At 41.7% G+C, this 20481-nt stretch overlaps 1 protein-coding gene across 1 annotated transcript in view; it reads right to left on the reverse strand.

The window, feature by feature from the left end:
• Positions 1–19798, reverse strand: part of klhl5 (kelch-like family member 5) — a 39543-nt gene extending 19745 nt beyond the window's left edge. Inside the window, exons 1-2 of the mRNA XM_086295819.1 lie at positions 18696–19798; positions 11333–11521 (exon numbers count right to left, since the gene is read on the reverse strand). Coding sequence (XP_086151945.1) covers positions 11333–11521; positions 18696–19312 — 806 coding nt within the window. The 5' untranslated portion in view covers positions 19313–19798. The remainder of the gene's footprint in view (positions 1–11332; positions 11522–18695) is intronic.
• Between the last annotated feature and the right edge of the window lie 683 nt (positions 19799–20481).

The following is a 20481-nucleotide window of genomic DNA, read 5'->3' on the forward strand; positions in this document are numbered from 1 at the left end:
CAGGCACAGTTTCTAGACTTCCTTCAGTGTGGTACAGCACAGTCTTTGTCAGTAATAAGACTGTAAAACCTAACTCATGATGATTCAGACCTCTGGCTTGGAAGATTCTCTCATGATCCATTCTTAATGACTTGCCACACAATCCTTCTATCGTACTGCCAGATCCAGTCAAAAGTGAAGCCCTCCTCTGCAATGCTATCCAGTGTGCTCAGTTGGGCCTTGCTTGACACCCCTCATTTATATAGTATACATTAATTCAAGATGTAACTTTACTCTTTGAATAAGATATGTGTTTAATTTACCCACTGCTAGTTTCTTAATCTTTTTGCACAAACTCATACCCCTTGGTTAAAAAAAGGAGAACAGAAACATGAGCAAATCTAGTGATGAGATAAAGGAAGAAGAAAGAAGACAGAAAGAAAAGAAGGGGAAATTTGATTATAATAAGACAAGGTTAATGTAAAATTTATTGGCAGGAAAGTCTGAGGAAGAAGTTAGCTAGTGTAATGGAAAGAAAGTGAGATGAAGGACAGAGTGAAATTATCTTAAGGTCACTTGTAAGAAGACAGTTAATTAATTCCATTCTGCAACAATCCATTAACCTTTCGTGCCACTGTTAAGTTACACACAGGCACACAAACATCTAGGCATTACAACAGCACTCGTTGGTGAATATTTACTTCCTGCTAGAGATGCCTTTGCACATGAAACCTCCAAGGAAGGATGCAAAATGCCATTGACATATATTTTTGATATCTGATCTAAATGTATCTGAGTAAAAGGCTCCCGAGTAAACCTTTTGAGGTGCAGCAACTAGTCAGTTTAACTGATTAACGTAAAAATAATTCGGAACGTTTGTTCAAGCAAAGTCCCAAACATGACCTGAATGATGACATAAACTTGTGACTCATATTAACATGTTAAACTGGCTTTGTTTGTGGCTACTTGAACATGAGTGTGTGCATGCACTGAATGTGTATAGTCTCATTACTGAGTGTGACACTGGGACCTTGACAGATAGCCTGAAGCAGAGAAGAGCTGTGTGAGCGTGTGTGCAAGTGCGTGTGTGTTTATTGTGCAGACAAAGATGTCAAAAATACACTACAGTCAGCAGGAAGTCATTCTGCCAGTATTCTAGTCAGGTATCTTCCCCCCCCAATCCCTCTCTCCCTGGTGCACACACACAAACATGTTCCCTTAATTTTTCATGGGTCTCTGTCTGACTAGCTGTGAGCGACACAGACTGTATACAGCACTGGGTTATTTGCACACAAACACAAATGCACTGCGCTGAAGACAGAGACAAGACAGGCAGTGTGTCAACGTGTAATGGAAAGAGCAGAGAGAAGACAAAATGCCAGAGTGGAGAGAGCAGGAAACAGACGAGTTGGACTCAGGAAAGGAGGGCAAGCGCTGGAAACTGAACAGTGTGTCTGTTTGTGTTTCAGTGTGGATGTGATGCTCGGTATAGAGACACAGTAGTGGAAAAACAGAGAGGGGAAAATAACAAGCAGGTCGTGAGAAAGACTTGCTTGGATACTGCAACTTTTTGCAGTATCTCTGAAATACAGAGTTAGAAGAGAAGGACCTTTAACTGATAGCTTTGCTGCCAGTCCAGGGATTTCCTAAATCCATTTTGGGGCTTTTTACCTGGAACAGTTTTGTTAATTGGGTCTTCATTAGCTCATGTGTATTGGTCATATATTTTATCAGATGGTAGGAAAAGCACAGATTTCTTCCATATATTGCTGTAATTGATTTTAAAGTATGTGCACTACCTATGGTTACCCCTCAAAACTCCATTCCCAGCCAAAGCCTTGAAATTTAGTACAGACTTTAGTACAGAGAATAAATCCTAATGGTACGTATGGTTTGAACCATCAGATTTACTACACACATTCACATCACACTTGGGTTAAGCTGAAAAAAAATATCAGTCTATTACATTTTCAGCTATAGCAACAACACACTACAATACTCTGAGCAGGACCCATTGTGAACTGTCACATCCTCTGCAGAGCAAACAGACCTGGGTGGTTCATATAAGAAAAAAGCTCCTGGAAGTGGCTGTGCATTGCCCTTTAACAGAGGGGCTGAGGTTAACCAGATGTACACTGGCAAAACCCACTAGTTAGTTTTCTTCATCAAAGTCTTTATTCTTGTAAAACCAACCTTATAAACCCGCTGTTAAAGTTCAGCTCATAGCTGATTCTATTGGCTCTTCTAAAGGGCCCTACAGTCTATTATCCCCCGCAGTGTATCAGCAAAACTGAAGACTCTTGGTCTTGCAGTAATGGAAACAATGAACCGCAGCGCACCTACCTATCAGTCGATATACAGTGATGGTAAAAAAAAGAAAAAGAAAAAACAAAAGGTAATGGTATACTTAATAAAAATCGGTGAAGGCAGCGCTTAGAGAAGTAGGTACAAAAATAGATTTGCAACATAATGTGCTGCCACAGAGACTAAAAGGTACAACTGTGCTCAACATATTTATGCATTCACAGAGTTTTGGGTTGGGTTTTCCTCAAAGTGCACTGTTTGCAACAAACTCCGCAAGAGATAAGCAGCTACACGCAGTACAAGTAGCCTACTCAGCGTGTACACTGCATTTGTCTGTTTACATGTAAGATAAAGAGAGAGAGAGGGAGTGTATATTTTAGTCCCAGAAAAGCACTTTTATCCTACACATATAACAAAATCAATCCCTAACAAAACAACCACTTTCAAACAAAGATGTCGTACTCCTACCGCTTGGCACACACACACACACACACACACACACACACACACACACTTGAGACAAACGAACACTCAAATACTTCAGACGCCAACACACTCTTTCACATGCAGCATTAAGATTCTCCTACAGCAGGGTCTTTTGTTTGTCACCATCTGTGCCTGGAGGACTAAATCAAATGAGGCAGAAGAGGAAGGCGAGAAAGAGAGAAAAGAAGCCTTTCTGCTGGTGGAGGGCCACTTTTCTGTCTCATCCCTGCAGATGGACCCTGCTGCTTCGCCAGTGGCCATTAGGGTTGCAAAATTCCCGGAATTTTCAAAGATGGAAATTTTCCATGGGAATAAACGGGAATTAACGGGAATTTATGGGAATAAACTGGGAATTTTCAAAATTGAAGGATGGCTCTTCTTAGGGAACTTAAATATAGTTGAGCAAAGTATATTTTAGCATAATATTGACAAAAACAAACAAATGCAATTCAAATACACTTGAATATCCATGCCATTCCTTAATCACATGTACAGAGCACAAGCTTGCTGCATGGCTATTGAGACCACCTACTGGCACTGTGCATGCCTCCATCACATGTACACATGGACCACACTTTTGAGCCTGAAGGACAAAGAGTATTGAAGGCACACATTTGAGCCTGTGGACTTAACAAGTGAGGTAAGTTTTGATGATATTATGGGAAAATATATTCATTAAATGTTTAAATTGTGAATATCACATAAAATGTATTAATCTGGTAGATAGCAATCTGATAAGATGCTAAATAAAATGCTAGCATCTGTTAGATGCTAAATAAGCCACAGCTAGTATAACATAAAGAAGATGCTAGCTTCCTCATTTGGCTGTTTTGTTTTGAAGATCATTCCAGTTGTTTAGCTAGCCTTACTATTTATATCTGTTTATTATCATATTGCAATTGTATTATTACGATCTCTTGCATTGCATTAGCATTTTTACAAGCTCTTGTTTTATTTTACAGAAAAATGCCATGTGCGCTATCTGATGTGTGGAGACATTTTACACCAGCTAATGTACAAGGGAAATCTGTATATATGTGTAAGTATTGTGATAAGACGTATGTGAAGAATGCCACAAAAATGCAGCAGCACATTGCAAAGTGCAAAAAAATTCCTCAAGGCCCAACACATGCAGCAGCCAGGAGTTCCACTCAAGGGGAAAATGAATCTGTTTCAGCTGTATCAGAGTCAGATACAGCTGAAACAGATACAGCTCCTGGTCCCTCTGGCATCGGAGGATTCTTTGATTTTATGGATGACACTAACCAGAAAAACGCAGATGAGTGTTTCGCTCGTGCAGTCTATGCAGCTGGCTCACCCCTGATGCTGACATCCAATGTGTACTGGAAGAGATTTTTGAATGTTCTCTAACCAGCATACATTCCCCCAACCAGACATGCATTGTCTACTCATCTACTGGAGGAAGAGTTCAGTCGAGCTCAAGCAAAGGTGAAACAGACCATTGACCAAGCTGACTGTATTTCAGTCATCTCTGATGGATGGTCCAATATCAGGGGACAAGGAATTATTAACTACATAATCACCACTCCTCAGCCTGTGTTCTACAAGAGTGTAGAAACAAAGGAAAACGGACACACAGGCCAATACATTGCAGATGAGCTAAAAGTGATCATCAATGACCTTGGACTAGATAAGGTTTTTGCACTGGTCACTGACAACGCAGCCAACATGAAGGTTGCCTGGGCACATGTGGAGGAGACCTACCCTCATATAACTACTATTGGCTGTGCTGCCCATACACTAAATCTTCTCCTAAAAGACATAATGGCACTAAAAACAATGGACACTCTGAATAAGAGAGCGAAGCAAGTTCTGAAATATGTTAAAGGCAAACAAGTAACATCCGCTACATTTCTGTCAAAGCAAAAGGAAAAGAACAAGAGTACTACACTGAAGCTTCCCAGCATAACGCGATGGGGTGGTGTTGTTATCATGTTTGACAGCCTTCTGGAGGGAAAGGAATCTCTGCAAGAGATGGCCATATCCCAGTCTGTAGGCATCGACAGTGACATCAAGAAGGTCATCTTGGATGATGTGTTCTGGGAATGAGTATCTAGCAGTCGGAAAATCCTCAAACCTATTGCAGCAGCAATAGCGAAGATAGATGGGGATGGTGCCATCTTGTCAGATGTCCAGTGCCTTTTTGCAGAACTCAGAGGAAATCCAGACAATTCTGCCCACTTCCCCACTACTGAAAGCAGAGGAAACGGCTGTGGTCAAGTCATTGGAACAGCGGAGGGAGCATGCACTGGCTTCATGCAGCCAGTGCATGCAGCAGCATACATGCTGGACCCCAAATATGACAAGGGTATACTTTCTGGGGAAGAGATCAACGGTGCCTATGCGGTCATTACAGCCATGTCTGACCACCTGGGTCTCGATAAAGGCAAAGTTCTAGGCAGTTTGGCAAAGTATCGAACAAAGCAAGGCCTTTGGAAAGGGGATGGAATATGGCAGTCATGCCAGCACATATCTGCAGCCACCTGGTGGAAGGGACTATGTGAATCTGAGGCCCTTGCACCTGTAGCCTCCATCCTCTTCCAAATCCCACCATCATCAGCTGCCTCCGAGCGCAACTGGTCACTGTTTGGGAACACCCACACAAAGGTTCGCAACAGGCTCACAAATGTGAGAGTGGAAAAGCTGGTCGGCATTCGGGCAAACCTACGGCTCTTTGAGCCTGACACAGAGCCATCCTCAACAAGGCTGGAAAGTGACACTGAAGAGGAAGACTCAGAGTTGGATGCTGAGGAAGTGGACATGTTGTTGGATGATGATGAGGTCCAGGAAGAGTCTATTGACTGAGCAAAAATGAGAAAAGAGGATTGCTTGAAGGAAGATTTGCATGTTTAATGGGACGTTTTGGAGGATAAGTGACATTTTTCATTTAACCTTTTGAATGGGACTTTGTGGAGATTTTTGGACAGGGGGCATTTTTGAATGAGCGGGGTTAGGGGATGGTAATATTGAACTCAACATTTCTGTTTTTATTCATCCATGAAACAAGTTATTGAAACGTGTTCTATTCTACTGTACTTACAAATAAATCTGTTGAAAACATTTTGCATGGAGGTTTTCTTATGATTTCTGTTTATATTTATGCTTGGAAATAATATATTCCCAGTTAGTTCTCCTAAATTCCCATTAATTTCCATAATTCCCATTATTTCCATGGAAAGTTTCCAATATGGAATATTTCCAAAATTCCCAAGCTTAACTTACCATGGAAATTTACCAGAAACTTTTCGGAAATTTACCGGAAATTTTATGCCCCTTTGCAACCCTAGTGGCCATATGCCCAGGGAGTAACATCGACGGTGCAGTGGAGGCATGTGACTGATGCATGGTTCAAACAGACTCTGGTACATATGGTACAGAGGTACTATAAAAATAAATCCTAGGAGCACGACTGTGGTTCTGCTGTTTGTGAGAGATTCTTTCCAAACATCCTGCGTGTGCAGTATATGTGTCATCGTGCCCGTGTGTTCATGCGTGAGTGTAGATGCACGTGTTCAGATGTTGTGGTGCATGTGTCAGCACTTCATACGGGAGTTAATTATAACGCTGCTGCATGTATGTGATAGTAGAATCACTATTTCCAGCTGCTGTATTGTTTTTGCCTTGTGAGTCTGTGTGTGCGTGACCTGGAGAAAAACTGAAGTGGGATCAAAATTAGTTCTGAGCACCTTGGCAGGTGTTCATGTCTGTCTGTTGACAAATTTTATTAAGCAGATGACACATCGATTCCCCCCCCCCCCCTTTTTTTGGCCGAGGCTCTTGTCTCTCTCTCTTTATTTATTTATTTTTAAAACGCTGTTTCTTTCCAACTGTTTTTTGTATTGAACAGTCCAAAAAAACTATTGAGGCTATCACTCTCGTCCTCTACAGCTTTATATTAGCACTATTCTTTAAGCTAAGCTACTATAGAGTGACTGTGCCAGCCCTTAGGCTCATGATGTCCTGGACACTGTCTGTTCTTTTAAAAATATTGACTGTTTTTACAGCTCAGATTTTGGCATGAAGATCAATCTCGGGATCATGACTTTTTGGTGGTAAAATAATTCAAACCAAAAAGAGTTATATTAATAACTAAACACTTTTAGGATGGTGTCATTTGATGCACTCTCTTGGCTGAAGTTTTGTCTGTTTTCAGTGTCTTCTTCATATATATGATGGCACTTGTACCTTTAGGTGTTGTGCTTTACTGACCGACTTTCAATGTATTTTTTTTAATCACGAGAATTCTTATCATCTGCCCTTAATCTTTTAAAAGAGATAGACTGGGATGATTTATTTATATTAGCATACATATTGATATACTATATTTTTCGGACCATCGGTGCACCGGATTATAAAACGCACGGTCGATGAATGGGTCTGTTTTTATACATAAAGCCACCGGATTATAAGGCGCATTAAGTGAAACAAAACAGTCAGATAAGTCAAACTTTACTCAACTCATTCTTCTTGCTTCCTCCACTTCCGTACCATTGATTCATTAATGTTGAATCCTCTCGCAGCTGCTCTATTCCCATGTTATTGCAGTATATTAATGACTAACCTCATCTTGTGGTTGGATTATCTCCGTTGTTCTCCTGACTGAAGTTTGGTCTGTTTACAGCATCCTGCCATGCAATTGCATTTGTCAAAAACCATCGGGAACCCTCACGTTTAATTAGTTAGTGGTTCATCCTCCAGCTTCACTGTGTTATGCTTTGTGTTATGCTAACATAGCTGTGTCGCTAGCGATCACATAGCACAGCATTATATACCAGGTAGCCTAACTTCAGTAACCCTATAAACGTCACTACTGTTCAGTTTTCTGTCTTCATTTATGTTGAAAGTGGTAGCAGAGCTGTACGTTTTAATTTTTTCAGAAATCTCTCAATAAGAACATGGTATATCATGTTTAGGTAACTAGTGAAACTAGCGAGCTAACTTCCTGCTAACTTCTAACTCTGTTAAATTGAATAAATTCTGTTTTCATGGATACCTAGATGTTAAACGTAATTGTTAAACCTGGTGAAGCAGCAACGCTGATCATTTTATTAAAGTTAAAAGAATATAGACAGTTTTTAACTCTCAGTGTGCTGGACTGCTCGTTTGACTTTGGGACCTGAAGGGACGGAGTTTTGGACCCAGATTACTCTGAGTTTGCGAGGCTCCTGACTACAGTAGCCGTAATGCTCCGACAATCCATCAAGTGGTGCGGCTTCATAGCTTACCAAGGTCGTACTACATTTTTTCACAGATGTTTGAGCGCCGTGTACCACATAAAATCGGTTCGAGGTCAGTAAGCACAACCAGAATTCAAACATAAGGCACACCGGATTGTAAGGCGAACTGACAATTTTTGAGAAAATTAAAGGATTTTAAGTGCGCCTTATAGTGTGGAAAGTACGGTAATACAGGGGTCTTAAACTCGCAACCCAGGGGCCACTTGCAGCCCACATCACCCCTACGTGTATGTTGACATGAAGAAATATAAAGCAATCTGGCGCCTGAAGTTACTTTTTTTGCTAGGGAGGATTTGTTTGTTGTTGAGTTCAATGTTAAAATAAGTTCTTTATGAAGCAAAAAATTATTTAATATGAAGGCAACATGAGCAGAGAGTACAAACATGTTGAGGGATTAGCTCTGTTAGTTCAGCGATTCATGTGTAAAGAAAACAATTTTCACTAGCAGTCAAAAACTAATGTGTACAGTTATGTCTGCATTTTTATGTTGTTAAATATGAACAAAATTATAGCAGAAGTGATGCCATGTGTCTGGCTAAAAAGAGAGTACTAATTTGTTTATTTGGTAGTTCAATGAAGGCTTCAGTTAGTTAAGAATGGGGGGGGGTTTAATCTTTTTATACAATATTAGAAATTTTAAAAAACAAACAAAACACTACATTTTCGCAAATATTAGTGGGTGTTTTCTTGTTTGTTTGTTTGTTTGTTTGTTTTTTGTACTACATGAGCACTAAAGCGGCCCTCCAATGAGATGACAGTGCCAACAGTGCAAGTTTGAGACAGCTGATATAATAAAAAAAACACAATGATAGCAAGCCATGAAGTGGCAGAACATTACATTTCATCTAGCCTAAAGCTGCGTCCACACAGGGAGAGATTCACAGCGATGTGGCGAGCAGAAACCATAGAAAGTGAAAAAACTACTCTGAAGTTGGTTATGTTGGCTCACAGAAAATCTGGCGTGGTGTGCATGTTTAAATATAGGCTCCAGCGCCGTTCCATTGGTTTATCTAGTTTATCTGTTCTTTTCCAACAAAAAAATCTAACCAAATCCCAGTACTATCATATGGAGCCCCTCTGATGACATGGTCCAAAAAAATACTACTTCGTGGGCACGAAATGGGAATAACGTGCCCACGAAATACTTATTTGTGGCAGGCACCTTCAGGCCTGGTGGGTGTGGTCCTGCCAGCTGACCGGTCACACCCAAGGATCCTCACACACACCTGGCACCAATCAAGCCTCGTCGGAGGAGCTACAAAGCAGTGTGGCTGAGAGCTCCTCGACGCTGGATCGTTGAGTGACTACCCTTCAGTGTTCCCAGCAAAATCAGTGAGTGCGAGTCTGTCGCTTTGTAGTTGTGTGTTAACGGCTTCCTCTGTGGATTTTCCAGCAGATAAGTATTTCATGGGCACGTTATGCTATTTCGAGGGCACAAAGTAGTATTTTGTGGCCACAGTTTATTTATTTTTTGGACCATGTCATCAGAGGGGCTCCGTACTATCATGCTACTGAAAGGATTAAATAAATTAGGATATTGATTTATAGCACTAACGCATCCACTATCTTTGTAATGCCATTATCTTTAAAGGTAACAGTGGAGAGATCAAGTGTAACACAAAACACACATTCAAGTAGTAAAATTCCTTTACACTGTATAGTAATCAGTTAATTAAAAGGTTGAGCAGAGTCTTAACTTGAAAGGTTTGTTGTTCCCAGTGTGGTGATAAGGAGGTCAGGCCAAAAGGGCGGAGTTTTATAATGGCCACGAAATCAAACTGTCAGCTTCACAGCCATACACAACGACTGAATGGCTCCCTGTGTGTGCAGCTTAACTTTAATGCTATTTGGATTTTCATCTTCCTTTCCACCCACTGTTATAGAAGACTTTTATGTGTGTTTACAAATATTTCAGCTGGAGTGCAGATAAAATACTCACTTTCGTCAAGTTGAAATAATTTGCACACTTTAACCTTTGTGTTCCTTCAGTTTTTTATTTTTGGGAACTAAGGGAAGTCTTTGAGCACAAGACTTATTACAGACTTCAGAAACAGTCACCACTCCTTAAAGAGATCCACATACAAAGACAGGCATGGGCTGACTATTACTACTAAGTGCTTTTTTAAATAATGTAATCATTTACTGTAATAATGCAGTAATGACAGCCGGCTACTCATTGATCAGAGCATCAGCATTTCAATTTGATTTACTCTTGTAAGGATTTTGAACTTATTACAGAAACCATCATCAGGCTCTGGGAAATCATTATCATTATTAATTACAAACAAAACTAACAAATTTTACAAAGGTTACACTTTATATCCCAAAAGTTTGATTGTGTTCATCTGGACGTAGCGTTTTCAGTGGGAGAAATGTTTCGTCATTCATCCAAGTGACTTTTCCCCAACCTTATGAACAGTACATTTACACAATGACTGAAACTAGCCCACTGAGTGAACAATGGGCTGTGAGGTCAGTTCCTTGATCACTTACACTTTATAATACAGCCTGTGACTAAGGGCACTATTGGAACTTCCATATATTTTATTTGAAATTACAATGTAATTATATTTAAATGCACATACTTAAAGGTAGCTACACTAGAATAAGGTAAGTCATTTTTTTTCTTTACAGAAAACTAATAAATAATTATACTGTAACTAAATTTAAGTACTAGTGTACAATTTCACTGTCCTTTTGCAGAAAAACAAACAATATTTTACATTTTACAGAGTGGATCTTGGCTTTTTACATCTTTATATAATATTCATTATGTTGATGTGGAGGATCGATATTCTATTATTCAATTATTCTTGTATTTTACCATTATAAGTGTGATAAGGATCGTTCTTCCCTTCTATATTAAAAATAAATAACAAATAATAATAAATACCATCAGAATTTGCAGGCTTATGTGACCTTGATGATGGAAACAAAGTCTAACTTCATTTTTGTTTTTTCACAACCATTATTAGATACAACTTTCAAAATGAGTGTCGTTTCCTGTAAAATACCTAGAAGTCATGTACTACCTAAAATTACTTATACATTGCTTAAATTAAAAATTAACTCATAGTATTATTATTTATTGTAGCATATCTACTTTAAGTATTTGTAAGTAAATAGAATTACACTGTAATTTCAAATACAGTACACTAAAGATCCATTCAATTGCAGGGGAATTACGCTCTTAATTGCAAACCGCATTACAAAGTGTTACCGAATGTAGTAGTAATGACAATAACCATTAGCATCACAGCCTTTGCTGTCCGTGTATTAGAATTTTAGTGCTCCTTTGCTCCTACCTGTGAGCAGGTATTCGCCTCTCCCCAGCCACCAGTATGACATCACAAAGCTGTCTAGTCCGCAGGTAGCCCTCCATCTTGCGGAAGGTGACATCAGCATGGGACAGAGCGGTAAACATGCACTCCTCCGGACACGCGCACTGCTCCATTGACACACATGAGGACAGCGTGGCACTACTGTTAGACGTCCTGCGCCCACACAATGGCACACAGACAAGGACAAACATCCAACAAACACACACGGACAAAGACAGAAAGAGAAAGAGACAGTAACTTTCAGTGGATTTATTGGTGAACAAAGAGACAGATGTGTGAAGAGAGCTACACCAGCTGTTCTGAGTCATCTAATGTACCCTCTTTGTATGTCGCCAGGAGCAGACAAAAGATCTTTAATGGTTCAATTACTAGGAGTAAATGGCCAGATAAATTTAGCCCCCTTTAAAGAAAATCTGCCAATTAAATAGCTATGGGAGCTAAGCCCATAGGATATGCAGTAATTTACTCTGCTCCCTAATGGCAACCAGTTTCCTTGCATTTATACCAACAACAGGAGACAGAGCAGAGTTTAGGACCAGGAAGGCTTCGACATTACTGTTGAGTTTATTTGTGCATGCGTGTTTGTCAGAGATGAGCTACCCTGTGAATTACCAGCCATCATGACTCCCAAACCAGCATTTAATTTATGTGAGCCAGTGCTGTACTTCCATTTTTAATTTAACAGCAGAAGAGGCAGGACTGGCCCTGCAGCACAAAGACATAAAAATAAACTGATACTCCAAGGATAATATGAATTCAACTCCACAGTCAGGAGAGAACTCACACTCTTTTAGTGAAGTGTGTGTGTGTGTGTGTGTGTGTGTGTGTGTGTGTGTGTGTGTGTGTGTGTGTGTGTGTGTGTGCTCAAAGCTCAAGCTGTTTCAAGTCAAACTGTCTTAAATTGCAATTTTTCACTTGCATGTTCTACCAGGATTGAATAAAGAGAAAGGTAGAAAGAGATACACAGACATAAATTGTGGAAAAGGTGTTACAAAATGTGACTTTTGTACAAAACAATTTAGAGATTGGATTATTTACTCAGAAATCATTGTCACGTATTGGTGTAGCATGTTAAAAAAAACTATCACTTGGCACTTGAAGTTGCTATACATATTTCCCGATCCATATTTTTTTATACATGTTTGCACATAAATAAATACAGACAGACATTTCCTCTGAATTTCTTTGTGAGATGAAAATGTTTTACAGCACTGACATTAAATATAGGATTCATTAGCTCAAAAGAATGTGTAGTTAAAATTTTTTTTTTTTTAGTACTGGGGAATTACCACCTGACCATGAATTTTTACATGGTTATTTGTGTTCACTGTTTTAGATTTTCCATCCTACAGCTTTTACTGTTTTGTGTTGAGTCCCAATAGTCTTATCTGTTTTCCTCAGACATAGCAGGCAACTGTTTTGAGCACGGCAACCTCCAAAGGTCCTGTATACAACATAGACTGTATATTAAAAAGATGGATGCATCCTTTTCTTTCTGTTTATGGGTATACACATTTTCCGTTGAGATGCTTTTCTACAGACAAAATCTGCATCTTAATTAAAAGTGTATTTTTGTTCCCCCACCCAACTCAGAAAGGGCATTTTAGGCAGTGACTAAGCATGTATACATAATTGATGCATGCACAATACAGGAGAAGAGACCGTTTTACTGTTACTTTATGAACTTCCCTCTTATTTTTAGCCTTTTAATAAACAGAAATGTAGACTGAGTAAATGAAAACAAAACCAATACTCATGGTTAAAAAAAGAGATTTATTACAAAGTTTATGACTTTTCTTTGGCTCTTTCGGGGTGGAAAAAGAAAAACTCCTTTGCTTAGGAAAACTAATATCAGAGTGATGCACCTTGCTGAAAAGCTCACACTAGGGCTGTGTCAAGTCATCCTGTCCGTGATTATACCACCACAGATTTTTACATCATATCAGAATATCAGTGATATAGCAACACCACACCCTCACGTTCCCTAGCAAGCCTGGCAACGACACAATACCAGGCATGCTTGAGAGTGAGAGCAGGTTAGCTCCCCGATGACGGTTTAGTAACTAAAAAGAGAAGAAAGCTACTTCAACAACCTCCAACAAAAGCAGCACACTTTGCTTGCTTGCTTCTTGCTAAAGGTGTAAACGACAAATTTGCTTCATAGTTTGAGGCATCATCGAGTACAACCAGACTACAAAGGCTCGGCTGGAGGAGGATGTGCTAGCAACAGCTGATGTGCAACCCAGTGGATGGAAATGGTGCAACAGAAGCGCTTTAAGTAGCTGGTTAAATAGCTCGACCCAAGATACAACATCCCAGAAAGAAACTACATTTCAGTTTAAACTGTATTATGTGACAATACTGTGCAGACTCCTGAAAACTTCCAAGGTTAAGTATTAAGCCAGCAGCTTTTGCCTTTTAGAGTTGCCAGCAGCAAATCTAATGCTGTTGCTGCTGGCATCTTGTCATAAATATAATTATTGCAAATTTCCTTGAAATAATGTGATGAAAATTTGAGGATATATCACCCACCCCTAGCTAGTCCTAGCTAAAAAACAAAGAAACAAAAAACTTAAGGATTCAAAACAATAGTCTACAAACTGGAGTGTGACCCCAGAGTGGCTACAGCCACCTTCAATATACTGTCTATCGCCTGCTCAGCATCAAACCTAATAACCTGCTACTGCATATAATGAGGCTGTTGCAAATATTCTTAATGTGATTATAATTGAATATAAAAATAAATTAGAACATTTGTGTGTGAAAATGAAATCTGTTGTGGAAAATAAAATCAACATTACCACTTTTTGTCTCCCGAGTGACACAGAAAGCAAAGCTGGCTTTCCACCTTTAGATACAACGCTGCCGAGGGGTTAACGGCGCATCCAGGAGAGTGAGAGCAGTGAATGATTTATCCTACCTTAATTAGGGAACATAAGTGGACAGATGTGAGCTGAACAACTGAGGGTCAGTGTTGTTAAGTTCTAACATTCATCTAGTTGTCATTTTCTTCCTTAAAAAAAAGTTCTTTTGTTTTAGCAACTTTTCTCCATTCTCCAGCTGCTTCCATTTTCACACCGGATACTCTTCCTGATGCAATCCCCATGGGATCTGATTCTCCTCTCGAAATCAGGATCTTTTGCTTGTTAGGCGAATGTGTGAACCACTCCATATGGAGCCAGGCTGTTTCTATGTCTAACACTTTGTAATAACGGTGAGCTAACAACATATATAAGCCAGCTTAATAGTTAGCGCTTGTGTCTATAAAAATGTCTTAAAAATACAAAACTCTCAGATGCTCAAGCCCGACAAGGATCTAGAGAGACTGGAGATGTAACACAAGATTTAATGGCTCAACTCTGTTTGGGTTTTTGATAGCCCTAACATAATGAACCATTTTTCTAGCTAAAGACTCTTTATTTATCAATAACCGGCAGATTTACATTTATGTGGACAGAAAAGCGACCTCTTAAGCGGAGGTCCGCACCTGCTTGATGTTAGAGCAGGCATAACAAGGTCACCGTTTCAAACCAAGTTAATGCAAGCTTAGGTCTTACGAGATAAGAACTCATTTGTGACTTTAATGAACAAACTCTCACTCTGTTTAAAAAAAAGAAAATAATGTGCACCTGGTGCGTTTATGCACATATTTAGTATAATCACGTGATTAGGAATGGGTATCGTTTAGGTTTTATCCGATACCAGTACCAAACCGGTACTTTTGAAACGGTGCCGGTGCTTAAACAGTGCTCGAACTGGTGCTTAAAGAATGGAAAACACAAAATTGGTCCAAAAACCTCTCATGTTCAGCTGTTTTTTTGTAAAAAGATAACAATGTTAGACTTTTCTGCAGCTATGGGGAATATATGGCATCACTCTTGGCTGGAAGCAGTGCTTAATCAATGGAAAAAAAACAAACTTTGTCCAAAAACCTCTCATGTTTAGCTGTTTTCCACTTTTTCTTTGGTCATTTTAGCCTTTTTGGTCAGGGTGAAGGGAGTATGTGCCATCAAATAAGAAGACAGCCGCATGTAACTACGACTGTGTTTGCTAGTTCACCTTACATGCATTAATGTAATAACGTGGTTAGCCTACTCAACGTAAATTACACACGAACAACATTAAGCTACTCACGTGGAGAAGAACGGCTGCTGCTGCCATCATCATCCTCATCATTTCTGCTACACTGGCAGGGCTAGGGGCCAGGACTCTAATCTTCGGGTTTTTGGGGGATGTTGCTAACTCCGGGTCCGATAACAGGCACCACACCCGCAGTAGAGGTGCACGATGTGAGGTCTCGCAGCAAGCTATCAATTACGGCACATTTCTCGGCTTTTAACAAAACGCTATGCGTCGCTAGGTGTTTCATCAGATTCGAGGAGTTACCTCCTTTGCACAGTATCACCTTAAAGCACTTGTTGCTGGCTGTTGAGTTTGCATCTTTTACTGAGAAGTACAGCCAGACTTTGACCACTTCGCTTTGGGCATTTTTAATCTGTAGCTCTGCTCTAAAAGAACGTACGTACCTGGGCCCGCCTACTATCCTTGCAAAGGTAAAATGATTGGCTGGAATCCAAAGTGTATGACATCTCAGGGGAAAAAAAGCACCGAAATAAAGCACCGAAATGTGTGCTGCTTTTCGGTCTGGTTACTACCGTTTATGTCAGAATGGCACCGGATACCGGTACCCATCCCTACATGTGATACAGCCAGGCTCATCTCTGCCTATGTGCATTCTCTCTCTGTCCTGTTCCAACTTTCATATCTCCAACTAATCTCATTACTCACTCTCTTCATTCCACCTCATCCCAACATTAATCTTTGCCTCAATTTTCTCCCTCTTTCCTATCCCGTTCCAACCCTCCAAGGAGGCTTTTTGGCTGGCTTTCCTGCTCTCTAGCATGTGCATGTGTGTGTGTGTGGATGTGTGTCTGTAGACGAATGGTGTGGCTAAATACTGCCAGAGGAGACGGCTTTGAAGTAGGGGAACGCTGCCTTCCAGTCCCCTTAACTGAGCCTGGCAACCACTCAATATGGACAGAGAGAGAAAGGAGGAAGAGAGAGTGTGTGTCTAGGGCAAATCAACACCATGAAGCCAGATTTTTTAAACCCCCGCACCAGGCAAGGGCACTCGCCCAACTGTCATTGGGTGTCTCTCTCCCAGCCTCTTTAATACGCTCACTTCCCAACACATTAGCAAGGGAAAAAAAGAAGGGGTGGAGGGGGAGGGCAATGAGTGGCCAGGGGTGGGCAGAGATGAATGTGGGACAGGAGGAGAAAAAGGGTAAGTAAGGGAGGTACACCAGGATTAAACGAGGGAAAGCTGGGTGGGGTGTGAAAGTGAAAAGGAGAGGAGGAGATGAGTGGAGCCGAGCAGTGCCTTCAGTCGCTCTGGGATTCTGTGCGCGTCCCTTTCCATGATCCCATTTGGGATTCTGCCACCCGTGTTTTGGAGTATCACACTGTACACAAGAGCTCTCTGAGGATGAATCGCACAGAGAAACACACAAACAAACCCCCACACACCACAAAACAAACATGCTGAAAAGCTACACATGTATGCAGCATACACTAATGTCTGGGTTGGTATGGCAACAATAATGTGTGCAAGGACATGGCTTCGTCCGTATACGTTTCCATTCAGACTCGTGCAGTGAAAATTTTCTCTGCCTGTGTTAACGAGGCATGTGCGTGTGTGTGCGTGCTTGTGTTACTATTAGGCAGAAGTAATTTGCCGTGTAAGCGCCGCCGGACTACCATCGTCACTGAAGATACGACATTAAGCCTTGCATAACAATGGGTATTTTTAAGACCTCAGTTTTCTCCTTCACAAGCAGAAACATACACGTTTGCGGTGAAAACAAATTCATGAAGAGACATCAAAGATGAATCGGTTTTTAAAAAAATAGGTATATCAACTTTGGCTCTGATGAAAGCTGTGTGTGCACACATGTGCGTGCATTGTTTCCAATGAACCTTTTATATTTTCTGAGGTGTATGGGGAACACGGAGTACGATAGAAGGCTACCAGACGCATTTTGCCTGTATAGTAAACACACCTAAAGAAGCTGCCTAAACATTGCCCGTATTTTACAACTGCATCACAATAATATAAGTGTGGTTAGGACATCCTAATTACCCTGTTTTCCTATCTCCAAGGCAACTATTAATTAAATGGCTTTTTCACACCACTACAGCTGGATGGTCACACAGATGCAACACACTTCTTTCCGCATGTGAACACAAGCATGCAGAACCCTAAGGATTAAGAATAAAAGCCTTCGACTCTGATGCTGAAAACAAAACAATACAAATGTCAAGTGCAGTATGCAGCAACATGCAGAGCTCAGCCCTAGAGTCATATTGTAAATGACTCTGAAAATCCCATAAGCACAAGAGTGAATTTCTGTTTGTGTTTGCATGCATCGTCTAATAACAGAGCCTGACTGGTGAAGTGTTATTAGTTGGTTGGAGGGAGAAGTCAGTGCACCACACCCAAATGTACTCAGCCCTCACCTTCTCTATCCATCTTTCCATCTGTCTGCATGTTGAGAGTGGTGAGAGCATGCTGTCTGAACAGCCTTCTTATTCTATTAACTCATCAGGGGGGAATTCAGCTTCCATAGACCCTGTGTGCGCCAGAGATCAAAAGGAACAACAATAAAGAAAATAAATGATAAATGGCCTGTATTTGTATAGCACTTTTTCTAGTCCCTAAGGACTCCAAAGCGCTTTACACAACCTGTCATCCACCCATTCACACACCGGTGATGGCAAGCTACAGTGTAGCCACAGCCACCCTGCGGCGCACTGACAGAGGCGAGGCTGCCGGACACTGGCGCCAGCGGGCCCTCTGACCACCACCAGTAGGCAACGGGTGAAGTGTCTTGCCCAAGGACACAACGACCGAAACTGTCCAAGCCGGGTCTCGAACCGGCAACCTTCCGATTACAAGGCGAACTCCCAACTCTTGAGCCATGATTGCGAATAAAATCACATCTTCTATTTAATTGTATTTCTTCCTTTTGAGCTATTATACTTGTTTAAGCCATTTCATTTGTCGTTAATGTTTGGCCTACTATAACACATGATTCCAACGTAAATGAAAGTAGATCCCATCTTAACAACGCACTAGACTGCAAACAGCCCAACTAGAAGAATTACAGCTTGCCAAATGCTCTTCTGATAAGTTGAAGCTAACACCGAGGAGTTCTTGTTTAAACTTTTCAGGGAAGTGTGCGTCTTTCACACAACTAAGTGCAGAAATTCTGCTCACAACTTTCACCTGAAAAGTCAGAAACTGCCAACAGCATCCCCCTACTACTACCTGCAAGAGCTGGAGTCTGTTTCCGGGTGGTTGTTGTTCTCCTCGTTGCATGCTGCTGCCGCCACCGCTGCTGTCGCCGCCGCCGCCTCCTCCTCCTCAACCCCGGGGGGCTCGGACACCAGCTGGGGTGCAGGGGCCTCCCCGGGGGGCTCCATGCTCGTCACGGGGCGAGAGCGACGTTGAGGCGGCGGGGAGACCCAGGACAGCGCTGCGGAGGAGCTTCGGCACTCTGGCTGGCTGAACGAGCGGGGACAGGAGCTCCCCGTCGCTCCAGCTGCCGCTCCTCCCGGACCGCCCCGACTCCCAGCCGGATCAGCAAACTTTCTGCTGCTGCCGCTGCCGTTACACAGGTTAGACCCAGCGCTGCCACTGGCCACCAGACCGCCGTGACTCCCCGCACTGGGGTTTACGCTGTTTGAATTCGAGTTGCTAGAGCCGCTAACTGAGGGTCCGTCTCCGGAGCTGCCGCCCGCTCTCCTGCCGGGGAAGTAGTCTCCTAGCGGCGGGGAGTGAGGCGGAGGGACCGCGGGGTGACCGAACCACCTCCATCGGATTCTCAGGATCTGCTTCACATCGAACTCCTTCCGCGAGGAAGAGCCCGAGCCGCTACTCGACATTCCAGGGCTCGACACGAGGAAATGGCGGGGAAGATCCCGTGCCGCTCTGCCGTTAAAACTGTACACTGCACTGCACGCGCGTCTCTCCTGGCAACCGCACGCCCGGTAACCGCGACTGGAGGAGTGAGCTGAATATAGCGGAGTATACAGACACACAAAGAGAGAGAGGGAGAGAGGAGGAGGAGATCTACTCTTAAGAGCCAGAGCATTTCAAGTAACCACAAACATCTGCCACAAGGACACGTTCATGTCACAGCTCTGCCAAATGACACAGAGCTGAAAGAGAGTGGACCATCACCATCACCGTCTTTTTCCCCGTCATTACTCAACAGACCAGACAATCAGTCGATATTAATTAATAGGAGATGGAAGCCAGCAGACAGGCAGTTTGTTGTGCGCGCTGAGGTCGATTAGTCGATCAAAATGAAAATAACGACCAACTAGGGCTGCTGCTAACTGTTTTCAGGATCGATAAAGTAATTTTTGGTTCTATCGATTAATCCCAGACCACTCTGGAAAATGTAAGAAGTCCGTGAAAAATGTGAAATTGCTTGTTTACTAAAAGGATGCAACCTTCAAAGCTGAAAAAAAGAAAAAGTGCTGTTTCACTTGGTGCCTGAGGCTGCCTCCTAAAGTCAGTCCCCACGGGCAGCCATGTTAAAATGTCTAACGGTACAGCCTTAAAATGCATGTTTACAACCTGCTGCAAAATACAGAGTTGGCAGAGTGAACATTTTGTTGTTGCTCTTTGATACTACTTCAAAAAATTCTTACAACTTAAAACTTTTTTAGCTTTAAAAAGTATTAATGGGGGTATTTGACCTAACTCACGTTGCACTTTTATTAAAAAAAACACAAGAGGAGAGGCAATACTGTCAAACTGTTGCAGTTTGGCTTGCACTCACACATGCACAAGTCCCCAAATCACAGGCTAAAAACCAAACTCCACAGTCACACCCTGTATAATTAATAAACCTGTGCAGTGGGCCACCTTTACAGGCTACAGGGTAAAATCCATAATTACAGTAATAAAAGTGCAAAAATAACTTAAGCTGGAAGTAAAGCAGGAGAGATTGGGGGTGGCTGTAGTGCAGAAGGTAGACTAGTCAGCCACTAGTCGGAAGGTTGGTGTTTCAGTACCTGGCTGCCGTAGCCCTTGTGCCAAAGTA

The sequence above is a fragment of the Aulonocara sp. 'chitande type north' Nkhata Bay genome, linkage group LG6 (assembly GCF_057382095.1).
Source record: "Aulonocara sp. 'chitande type north' Nkhata Bay isolate Kocher_YH1m ecotype deep benthic linkage group LG6, A_spYH_male_GT1.1, whole genome shotgun sequence".
NCBI classification, from domain to species: Eukaryota; Metazoa; Chordata; class Actinopteri; order Cichliformes; family Cichlidae; genus Aulonocara; species Aulonocara sp. 'chitande type north' Nkhata Bay.